This window comes from Cnephaeus nilssonii (genome assembly GCF_951640355.1).
Source record: "Cnephaeus nilssonii genome assembly, chromosome: 7".
NCBI lineage: Eukaryota > Metazoa > Chordata > Mammalia > Chiroptera > Vespertilionidae > Cnephaeus > Cnephaeus nilssonii.
In genome coordinates, this window is record NC_137078.1 from 65,968,937 (window position 1) to 65,981,452 (window position 12,516).

The 12,516-nt window shown below is 41.5% G+C and overlaps 1 protein-coding gene across 1 annotated transcript; it reads right to left on the minus strand.

Annotated features, from left to right (window-relative positions):
• Positions 1-744: 744 nt before the first annotated feature.
• Positions 745-2,340, minus strand: LOC307103234 (parafibromin-like; the record flags this gene model as incomplete). The annotated part of the gene is made up of 1 exon (XM_079777398.1): positions 745-2,340. The coding sequence occupies one exon, from the start codon at positions 2,338-2,340 to the stop codon at positions 745-747; it is 1,596 nt and encodes a 531-aa protein (XP_079633524.1).
• Positions 2,341-12,516: the final 10,176 nt, after the last annotated feature.

Below are 12,516 nucleotides of genomic sequence, written 5' to 3' on the forward strand. Positions count from 1 at the left end.
TTTGCATATTACCTCTTTATTATATAGGATTTTTATTAATTTCAGAGAGGAAGGGAGAAGGAGAGAGAGATAGAAACATCAATGATGAGAGAGAATCATGGATCAGCTGCCTTCTGCATGTCCCCATTGGGGATTGAGCCTGAAACCTGGACATGTGGCTTTGACTGGAATCAGACTGGGACCCTTCAGTCTGCAGGCCAATACTCTATCCACTGAACCGAACCAGCTAGGGCACAATCACTTTTGATTGTGACCACTGAAGTCTTTGCTTGGCTTGCTTAGTGGTCAACTAATGATTGAACAGAGACTTCTTAAATGCTTTCACCAACATAAGAAATGTTCAAAGCTGTAGAGAATTTTTATCAATTTATTTGAGACAAAACTCGATCTCAAATGCTTCAGCAAATAACAGTTTTGTAGTTTATTTTTTTTCTAAAGAAACACATTTTAAGTAATGCTAGTTTAACCAATGGAGAAAAAACTTCTATCAAAATATACAATTTCCATTACAGACTAGAAGGCTAATATTAAAAAAAAAAAATAGTTGTAGGCCCAAAAGTTTGCTATGAATGATAGGCATCATATGATCCCTTTAAAGCACAAAGCATCGGATGAAATCTTTTGCTCGATCGGTGACCTTCTTCATTTGTGATTTTGATAAATTCAGAGCTTGACACTCAGTCTCTAGAAGAAGGTATACCCACTCTTCTTAATCCAGATTTCCAGATGGGGAAACCACGTAATTCAGAATCTCAAGTGGGATTTATGTCTTACCATGTACCTATCCAGCATTTCCCAGAAGCTTAAGAAAAGCCGTCTGTCTGAGTGGCGTTTGTAAGAGCTGAGCTCTAACACTGTTACGTCCCACTTCTGCACGTTGGGGTCTAGAGGAACTTGATCATATTTGAGATGGAAGGCTTTAATTTTAGCAAACATGTCAACTGGAGATCCATCAGGCAAAAGCCCTGGCCACCCTTTGAACTGACAGGCAGGACCGTGCACGAAGACGGCCACGACCCGGTCCCAGTCCTGAGGCGTGAGCTTCAGAGGCTGGTCTACGACTCTGTAGGGCACCGTGAGGCTGAGCGCGGTGCCCCTCGGCTGCATCTGGTCTTTTCTCCTCTGTATCAGAGTTTCATTGTCTCGTCGGCAGCCCTGCTTCTTCTTCTCTGATGGGACAAAGGTCAGGTCCTGCAGAAGGTCCTTTGCGTTCAGCATGGTTATTAAGGAGGTGGCGGCGACAGGGATTATGATAATGGGGGTCTGAGAGCCTTTCTTCTGATGAGGAGGGGGTCTTGCTTGAGAAACGGGTCTCGGTACTGGCTGTGCCTCGGGGGTCTGAGTCTCACCGGCCACCCCACCCTCCGTCACGGACTCCAGCGTCATCCCGTGGTAGGTGCCCATCGTGTCAATTTTGAAGCCTTCCATTTCTTCTTTTCCTTTGAATCGTTCCTGGACATATCTGCTGTAGGCAGCTGGGGTGGGCTGTTTGGTAGGCAATGTGGGAGCCACAGGTGCTGCCTTTGGGGCCGGTCGCTGTTCAGGTGCTCGCCCTTCCTCTCTGGCTTCCACAGACTGAAGAATTGCAAAAATGTCCTCGGCAAAGGCCTTCCCCGTGCTCTGTAGGATGGTTGTCCGTGTCCTCCCCACTCTCTCTCTGCTGACAATGTCCCGGGTCACATCCACCTCCGCGTCCACAAAACTGCTCCCTTGGAGAGCGGCTAAGGGACCACCTAAGTCCGTCTTGATGGTGGATCTTTTCTTCGCCATGATTTTGGCTTTGATGGCAGCAATTTTTTCCACGGACATAGTTTCAGACAACGGCCTGATCTGTGCAGGCCGTACAATCCCTTCTCTGTGACCCTGCAAGCGGGCAGCCCACCGCTCCTTGTCGAGGCGCACACGCTCTCCGTCCTCAGTGCGGGGCTTCTTGGCTGCTGCTGGCGCGGGGTCCGCAGCGCGCTTCCCCGGAGCGGACGGCTGCAGCCCGAGCTCTGCAGGGGCGCCCCGGTCCATACTCGCCGACGTGGATGCTTCGCCACTGAGATATGCAAGCAGGTCTTTTCGGTCGGGCCTTCTCACCACAGGGATCTTCTCCGTGGCCGCGAGGCGGCCATACACGGGATGGGGAAGGTGCACGTTGTTCAGGAGAAATAAGACACACTCCAGCGTGTAGTGCTCCCTGGGCCGGCCTTCCGTTCCGGTCCCCCACACCACGTAGTTGGTCTTCACGTCCTTGGGCCAGGAGAACTCGCGGCCAAAGAAGACTTTGTCCTCCTTCACCAAGATCTCCTTCTTCTGGATGTTGTACTGTCGCAGGACACTGAGCACGTCTGCCATCTTCCGCCTCCTCGCCACCGGCGCCACCAGGCAATTGTCCTCAGTTGTGGCGAGGGTTTTTTTTTCAATAGGGTGGGGAAGTTGCTTCTGCCTGAAGGCTACTTGTTATTTTTAATCTCTTAAGTAGCCTCAGGGCAAGGTGTTTTCCAATAGGGTGTATCAACTGTCTTCCCCCAGGCAAGGCAAATGTCTATGTGGGAAAGATGACCTCTGCTGGGTGAGGAAATGACTCAGCCCAGGAAACTTGGGGTGTCTGCCTTCTGAGCTCTATCTCCTGAGTCCCCAGTCTTGGGTTCTGCTCTCACAGCTTTAGTCCATTTTATCCTCCCTCTGCTGGAACACAAGGTGGGTAACTCCACAGGGAAGTTTGTGCCTTGGCCCTTTAAGAGGGTGCCTGAATTTTTAGGTGCTAATCCCTGGCAGACAGCACCCCCTTACTTTTCACAGCTAGATGTTATGTGGGTACCCTCCTCAGTTCTAGTGCTCTCTGCTAGGGGGCCCAGCTTGGGGATTAGATCCCAGAGTTCTCAGTGGCAACCCCCCACAGCTGAGCTATCTCTCTGGGACTTTAGTTGTGGTCTGTGGGCGCCCGGCCAGCCCTTTATCGCCTCCGCCCCTCCTACCAGTCTCTATGCGGTCTCCACCTTTGGTCCTTGGGTATCAGGGGTCTGTCCTGTGAGTTTTCCGTTGATTATTCAGGAAGTTTTTTTGTATTTTAGTTGTAATTCTAATTTGTTCCTGAAAGCATGTCTGTGCAGCATCCATTTACTCTGCCACCATTTTTAATCCTGTTTTTGCTGGTTGTTCTTGACAAATGCTTAGTGAAAAGGCAGTTTAAGAAGAGTAAGCTCTGAGTCAGGTCATATAAAGACAATGTCTCTGATTAAAATTTTTCAGGGAATTGCCAGACAGGCCAAATTAAGACTACTCCCTGAAAATCAAGATTTAGAGAAGCATCCACCTCCTTTTGCCCCTTCAGTAAAGGCTATTTTTCATAGTACAATGATTGTGAGGCTATTGGTTTTCAAAGCTGTCATGGAACTGTGGGAGAGGGACTTGGGAATAGGGCAAGATAAAGCAACACAAGTGTTGTTCTTACCAAGATTCCATTCTTCTTGAATAAACTTTTCTCAAATTGTTGTAGGCCTCTGGCTAATTTCCAGAGTTCAAAAAATTGTTTTTGATAAATTTTTGCTAGTGTTCTTACTTGTGTGGAGATGTGGGTTTTCAGAGGTCCTTATTCTGCCAATCTGAACACTTCCTTAGAAATTAAAAAAGACATAAATAGAGATATATACCATGTTCATTAATTGAAAGACTTGATGTTATTAAGCTTTTAATTCTCCCCAAATGATCTATAGATTCCCATGCAATCCTTCTCATAATCCCACCGGGCTTTTTTTTCTTTCTTTTTTTTTTTTTTAGATATTAAAAAGCTTATTCTAAAATTTATATGGAAATACAGAGTACCTAAAATATCCAAAGCAATCTTGAAAAAGGACAAATTTGGAGGACTTGAATGGAGTTTAAAACTTAGTAGAAAGCTCCTCTGATCAACATAGTGTAGTACCGGCATAAGGATCAAGTTGGTCAATAAAAATGAGTAAAGGTCCCAGAAATAGACCTACAGTAAGTTGTAATTTGATTTTTGACAAAGGCAGCACAGTAAAAAGGATAATCTTTTCAGCAAATAGTTCTGGCACTATCAGACATCCATTTAGAACAAAATAAACCTCAATTTCAGTCTTACACAATACTGAAAACTTAATTTCAGATTATTATACTCCCAATCCTTAAAACTAAAAGAACATCTAGAAGAAAAATTAGCCTATTACATTTTCCCTTTAACTTTTTTAGGTATAAGCACTTGGAGATAAAAGGTTTAAAAGACAGAACTACAAAATTCAATATATTTTTTTTAAAAGTTAATAAAAAAGAGCACATCAAAATTGAAAACATTCAAAAAAATAAATAATGACAACAAGTTTTGCCCCCCAAAAATTTAAAAACATTCCCATTAAGAAAATAAGTGTGACACAAACTAAGAGAAATTATTTGGAAATCATATGTCTGACAAGACTAATGTCCAGAATATATAAAGAATTCTCAAATTTAATAAGAAAAACAACTCAATAAAAATTTATAAAATATTCTGATAGAAACTATAGGAACAGACAATGAGCAGATGAAAATATGCTCAAAATCATTAGTCATGTTGAAAATGAAAATGATTGAATCTGAGTTATGCAGGACTTTTAAGTACTGTGCATTTCACTGCATGAAACTTTTAACTAAGACTAAACAAATATTGAACTTTTTTTGGTAACTTACTTGGTGAACTGTTCAGGGATATAGATCTGATTCTGGAAGTTAACTTGAAGTGCATTTTTAAAATGTTGAATTAATGGTAGATTGAATGATAAAGAAAATATTAACTGTAGAATTTGTTGTGGACATGAGTGTTTGCTGTATCATTCTTTCACCTTTTCTATAAGTTTATCAATGTTGTAATAAAATGTTGGGGAAACGAGATGAAAGAAAATACAAATAGAGGCTAAGTTTTTTGTTTCTGTGTCTGCTCATATGGCCACAGTTGGTTTTGGGCTTACCAAATTTTCTATCCATTCTGTTTCCCTTGAAAATCAGAGTTGCTCTCCCCAGCTTACACTCCCTCCTGGATTTGGTAGGATAACTACCACTCCACACAGCTCAGTCTTACCAGCTCCTTGAACCCTGGAAGCTTGTTTTGTCTCCAGGCTGGGGCAGCTACAATGACAGTTTGGCCTATCTATGACTGTCAAGCCCAGATCAGCACAACCATTGCCTCCTTCAGCCATTAGTTAATTGCTCCCCCCTTTCCCTCAGACAGGGAATGGGATTCTGCAAGACCTCCATCATCTTCCAGTAGCTGCTAACAAGCAGCTCCATGGCAGCTCCAAGGCAGCTCAGGGTCTGACTGGGATGTGGCCAGAGAGAATCTGGCCTCACCAATGTCCTAACAGCAAGGCTAGATTATCCAAACCTGAAAGTGTGGGAATGTTACCACCCCCAGAGGCACACTTTAAAGATGAATGGCTGGTCTTCTTCTACAACTGTCAATCAGATTCAATGGATCCACAGGCCTCTCTAGGGCCCTCTCCTGTGATTAAGTAACCTGCTATAAAGTTTTCTTGAAGCCACAGCCAGCTCAGTAGTACCCCACCTTTAACTGCTTTCCTTCTGGTCTTTACCACATCTCCTCTCCACTTGTACTTCCTTGGGATTGTATCTTCAATCATGTCTTCACTTGTGTTGTCTAGAAAAGAGACTGAGGCAAATCTCAAGAGTTCTATCTTGCTTATTCTGCAACTATCTCTTGGTTTTTGTTCTCTCATGTTCTTCAAACTCTCCAGAGTGGTTCTCTAGAACTGTGACTGAGTATCTAAATTATCAATAAAATGTGCCACAAGTTTACTATAATTTGACAATTCCCAGTCACCCAAAGGAATACTACACACTCCCAAAATTGTAATGTTCAGGACATGCAAAATGTTGATACTATAATTTAATCACATTTTAATTGAAAGCATATATTCATATATTTCACAAGGAAGAATTTGCTTTAAAACCTTAATGTTGAAAAGACATGTATAAGAATGTCCTTAGCAGCATATCTGCAATAGCCAAAAATTGAAACTTTCCTAAATAAGAGTATTAGATAATTTTTAAAGATTGTAAAATTAGGGCCCTAACTGGTTTGGCTCAGCAGATAGAGCATCAGCCTGAGGACTGAAGGGTCCCAGGTACGATTCTGGTCAAGGACACATGCCCGGGTTGTGGGCTCCATCCACAGTGAGTGGTGTGCAGGAAGCAGCTGATAAATGATTATTTCTCATCATTGATGTTCCTATCTCTTCCTCCCTCTCCATTCCTCTCTGAAATCAATAAAAAAATAATAATGATTTTAAAAAGATGGTAAAATTAGGATTGTCAAATAATACACAAGACGTCCATTTAAATTTTAAGAAAATAATAATCTTATAGTATAGGCATATCACAAATGGCGCATGGGACATATTTATACTAAAAATACTTATCTGAAATTCAAATTCAGTTGAGTATCTTGAATTTTTATTTGCTAAGTCTGCTAAACTAACCTATAATAGAATATTATACAACAATAAAAATGACTGAGCTATAGCTACATGAAACAACATGAATACATCAAGCAGTGTTGTCTTTCCATAAAACTCAAACTTGGGCAAAACTCAACAGTAGTTTAGAGAAATACGCACAGTGGTTACAAGGTGGGGGAAAAAGAGGGCAGTGATGTATAGGCGGCATGAAGGGACCATCTGGAGTAGTGATAAATGTCTCTTAAACTATGTGGGAGATGTAGTTACAGAAAAATTTTCATGTTGCTTTAATTCACTGGGGATTTACAATTTTTGTACTTTTCTGTATACATTATGATTACTTTGGATTGTTGTTGTTTTTTAAGAGAGAGAGAGGAATGGAGAGAGAGAGAGAAAGAGAAACATCGATGAGAGAGAAACATCCATTTGCTGCCTCCTGCATGTCCCCTCCTGGGGGTCAAGCCCACAACCCCAGCATGTGCCCTGACCAGGAATTGAACCTATAACTTCCATGCTCAATCCACTGAGCACACTGGCCTAGCAGGATTGAATTGTTTTCTTTATGCTTTCCTATCTTTATTCTTCTACTTGTTTTTGGTTTTGTTTTGTAATCAGAAAACACTGAAGCAATATTGTTTGTAATTATTGCAATTTGGATGAACAAAAAACATCTTCTGCCACAAAGTTTGGCTGTGAACTCTTTCAGAATTGAGAGAGAAATGAACTTTAAAAAGCTGACTTTACTCATAACCAACAAGATCTTCCCCCCCAACAACCCCCATCATTTAGGAGCTGGCCTCTTCTCCATTCCTCAATTTTGAGTAGTAATCAGGGAAAAGAAAACAATTTTTTCCTAGTGGGCTACATAAGTTTTAGAAACATTAGGGATCTTTTTGAAGATTTGACAAAAGGAGCTTTAGACTCGGGAACTTTGGCAAAACTAAGTTTGAATCAGGTCTGAGGGCAACCTCCTTGGGCAAGTTATTAAAGACCCCAGAGCTTTAATCCTCTCATTTTTAAACCATTTAAGCCTCAACCTAAGGAGTGACATGCTTAGTCCAGTGCCTGGTACAGAGGAGGCCTTTGATGATTAACATGATAAGCCCACAATTGCTCTCACAAGTCTCGAGTGGAGGGTTCTTCCGTCAGCCTTGAACTTTCCGTGGACCTAGGTCTGCCTGATAGCATGCCTGAGATTGACTTACTTGCAATTTCTTTCCTCCTTGATTTTAGCAATAAAATACTCTATTAAAATGGGTGGCTGGTGAAATTATATAAATCAAGAGGATTCTTTTCTCAAGACCTCTGAATCATTCCCAGAACAGTCATCTGAGGGAGTTCCTTGTAAGCTAGACCAGCATCTTTGTAAATTTCCTTGGGCAATGACTGTGAAACCACCCAAACTACAGGATGCTTATCTTTTTAGTAAAGTAAAATATCTGCTCTGCCCACACCTAATTTAAAAGGGCTGATTCTATTTAGCACTGTGTCACTTGGCTGCCCTCCAGGGTCTCTGAATATTCTGGGGAGAAATGGATGGGGGCTGTGCTTCATTTCATTTCTTAAGCTCGTATGAAACAGCAAATGGCAGAAACAGCAGTCTGAAATGTTGGAGATAATTGCTGTTTAATTCTGGATTTGATGAGTTAATGAGCACTGTACAGAAGGCATATGATGGGGCCTCATTTGCAGCCTAAACTGCGTTGCTGTGTGTATTGAGGGAATATACGTACGTCGTCTGTGTGTATCTTTGTAAATTACATTTTTCAGCATAAGCACTAATCCCGCCAAACAATTACAACATTTACAGAATCTGATGCAATCCATCTGTTGAAAAGGCTTTTCTGTATTTAGGCTGATAAAATATAAAACAGTTGCTGAAGACTGAACAAAATCTATGGATCTTGATTTTGGGAGCACGTCACGTTCCTTCTAGGCTGTGCAATGGGATGACTGGTGAAACGCTTCCAGAGGTTGCTGGGCTCTTTGGGATGGAGATAGCAACATAGTCTAGGCTCAACTGCCTTCCTGAATAGACTACTTTCTCACTAAGAACTGACACTAAGGCATGTCCTGTGCACTTGAAATGCAAGGTGTTCAAAGGCATAATCTCTTCCCTTTGCTGCCATTCTTGCCTTTCAGCTAAATCTGGTACATAGTTAATAGACTCAAGGCATCTTAGTTGAATAGCCTTTCTCCTGTGAGAGGTTTACTACGGGGGTGAGCTGAAAGGCAATGAACAAGATGCTTTAAAATGTGAATTTTTGTTTTCAAGACTTGGTATTCTAGTTTGGGTTCTCCCAGATGCAGGCCTGAAACAAAGATTAGATGTCATTGGTTTATTTGGGAGGTTCAGGGAACACTGGCTGTTAATGAACAAGTAATAAGGGGAATGTGGTCAATACCAGATGTATTAGGCTAGCTACCCTGTGGGTGGCTGGAGCTTAACCTCAGAAATTGTGTAGCACACATCCCTCAGGATTGTCCCAGCTGAGAGAGGCAAGGGACCTGGGTACTGCTATCACTGACCTACTAGTATTATGTGCTTCTGGATTTACTATTGTTTGTTTATTTCTTGATGGATCAACTTGAAACATTATCCATTAACTTCCACCCACGACACTGAGGATTTACCTCACTTAGACACCTCTAGGAAATATCACTTCCCCTCTGTGGGTTTGCCTTCTAATCATTTTAATGGTAGTTTGGGAGTAATAATTTAATTGTTGTGATCAAATTTATCAGTCTCATTTTTGTGCCCTGCTTAAGACTTTCTTTATGTCAAGGTCATGAGATAGTCTTCCAGATTATCTTCTAAGAATTGTATCGTTTTGTCTTTTTATTTTTAGAACCACAATCTAATTGATTTTTAATATGGTGTAGGTCACAGAACAAATTTACATTTTCTCAATGAAAGAATATATTAATAGCATAAGAACCAACAAAGGGCTCACTTTCATAATATATGAAGAAAATGAATCAATAAGAAAAATATTATCCAACAAAAACATGCAAGAATGTTGAAAAAAGACTGCAAATAAGGATATTCTAATGACCAGTCAATGTTTTTAAAAGTTACTTAACCTCATTTGTAAGTACAGAAATACAAATTCAAACCATAATAAGAAACAATTGTATATTCTTAAATGACAAAATAATTAAAAAGTCTGACAATAGCAAGTGTTGGCAAGAATGTAGAACATCAGAGACTCTCCTGAACTGCTGGTGAAAACATGAATTATTAAAATAATTTTGAAATTATTTGACATTATTTAGTAAAGTTAAACATACACATACCCTATAATACAGGAATTTTACTCTTTGATGCACATAAGCAGAAAGAGATGTGTTCAAGAATTTTATAGCAGTACTAGAGGCCCGGTAAACAAAATTTGTGCACTCGGGGAGCGGGGTCCCTCAGTCCAGCCTGAGCCCTTGGGAGATGTCTGGCTGATGGCTTAGGCCCGCTCCCCGGGAGCCTAAGCCGGGGGGAGCGGGCCTAAGCTGGCAGCTGGACATCCTTAGTGCTACCATGGAGGCGGGAGAGGCTCCTGCCACCGCTGCTGTGCCCACCAGCGTGAGCCCGGCTTCTGGCTGAGCGGTGCTCCCCCTGTGGGTTTGGGCCGAAACCAGCTCTTTGACATCCCCTGAGGGGTCCCAGATTGCGAGAGGGTGCAGGCTAGGCTGCGGGACCCCACCGGTGCATGATCAGGGCTGGGAGAGAAACAGGAGGTTGGCCAGCTAGGGAAAGACCATGGGAGTACTCCAGGGTGTGTCAGGCCCTGTCTTGCTCAGTCCTGATCAGCTGGAGTCAGCATCAAGCTAACTTACTGGTCGAAGCATCTGCCCTTGGTGGTCAGTGCACGTCATAGTGAGCAGTTGAGCAGCCTTAGCATATTATGCTTTGATTGGTTGAACAGCCGAGTGGTCGACCGGACACTTAACATATTAGGCTTTTATTATATAGAACTAGAGGCCCGGTGCACAGATTCATGCACTGGTAGGGTTCCTCAGCATGCCCTGCTGGGATCAGGCCAAAACCGGCAGTCCAACGCCACCTGCCACTCCTGCGTCCTGCTCCCGCTCATCCTGGCCCTGCTGCACCTGCTGTGGACTTGCACCCAGTCAGTCCCAATTGGGAGAGGCTCGCGCCTCCACAGCAGTGCTCGCCAGCTGTGAGTTCTGCATCTGGCACCTGTCAATCAGCTGAGCAGCGCTCCCACTGACCACTCCTGCATTGAGCATCTGCCCCCTGGTGGTCGATGTGCGTCATAGCGACCATTCGGTCATTCGGTCATTCGGCCGTTTGGTCGCTTAGGCTTTTATATATATAGATTATTCACTATAGCTCCAGATAAGAAATAGCACAAAAGTACACAAACAGTAAAATGAGTTAATACATGGTAGAATGTGTTTGTAGCAAAGAGAGTGATGAACCTCATGTTATAATTATGAGCACAAGTAACCAACACACACACGCAGTGCATGATTACATTTCTATGAAAATTAAAAAACAAAACAAGCAACAAACAATACCGATGGAAGAACTGTAAGTACGGAGATTGTTGCTAACGGATATTGAGGAACTAACTATAATGAGTAAATTAATTCCCTAGAGCTGCCATAACAAAACAACACAGGCTTAAACAACAAAAATTTATTTAATTACAACTCTAGAGGCAGAAGTCCAAGATCAAGGTGTTGGCAGAGTTAGTTTCTTCTGAGACCTCTCTCCTTGGTTTATAGAGAGCTCTCTTCTCCCCATGTCTTCACTTGGTCTTTCTTCTTTGCATATTTGTGTCCTAATTTCCTCTTCTTATAACGATACCTGTCACACTGGAGTAGGGTCCACCCTAAAGACCTCATTTTAACTTATCTCCTCAAAGACTCTCTAAATACAGTCACATTCTGAATTATGGGGGGTTGGGACTTCAACTTATGAATTTTAGGGGACACAATTCAGCCTATTGCATTGAAGAGAGGGTATAGTCTTGTTTACCAGGGCTGGAAAATATTTTGCCTCTTGACCTGGTTGGTGATGGTCACATGGGGATTAACTTAGTGGTAATTTATGGCAGGGAACATTTGTTTTGTTTCCTTATTTTGGATGTACGTTATACTGCATGATACAAGGGTTAAACGTAGATACAATTAAGATGTGAATGTCAGGTTTGCTTAGGTAACAAACAACCCTAAAGTCTAAGTAGTTTATAACAGTAAACATGTATTTCTCACTCACATTCCTTCTTGGTGGCTGTGGATCTGCTGGACCTAGCCTGAAGGAATAGCCCTTATTTGGGACATGCCATTCTTATGGCAAAGAGAAAAGAACAAGAGAGCTGGTAGAAACTCATGATTTCCCTTCAAGCAGAGAATAAGCGTATAACATGATCTCATATTATAAAAACACTAGAAGCCCGGTGCACGAAATGGAATTGTGAGACCAAAAAAACACACACGTTGTTTTAGAACCTTAGAGAAGGGAATGTCTATCTAAGTTTGATATTAAATTCTGAAGCCATAAATCTGACTAGATAAAAATTAAACACTGTGAATTAGAAAAAATGGCAATACACAAAGTTAAAAGACAACCTACAAATATTTGAAATTCAAATCACAGGTAATTATATATTGTTGAAAGGAATGTCTGTTATTATCTCAACTTCCACTCCATCTGGCAGTATCTCTCAAAGTTTATAATGCACATATCCTTTGAGTGAGTGATTTCATTCCTAAATATTTAAATACCTAAATGTGCATCCCATGAATAGCACATGTACAAAATATAAGCTTATAGAAAGATATTATAGCATTTTTTGTTTAAAAGGGGGGGACAAAATATGGGAAAGAAATCTAAGTGTATACTTCTATAAACCACTGGTAAGAAAAAAATTAGCATATCCATACAATGGAATAACAAGCAGCCATTTAACAAGACGCTTTTATATTTACTGAAATGGAAAAATCTCAAACTTATATTAAGTGGTAAAAGGGAAAAGGAAGCCACCTTGTGTGGAAAAGAAAATGAACAAGATGTATCTGAAAACTACTAATTTAGTAA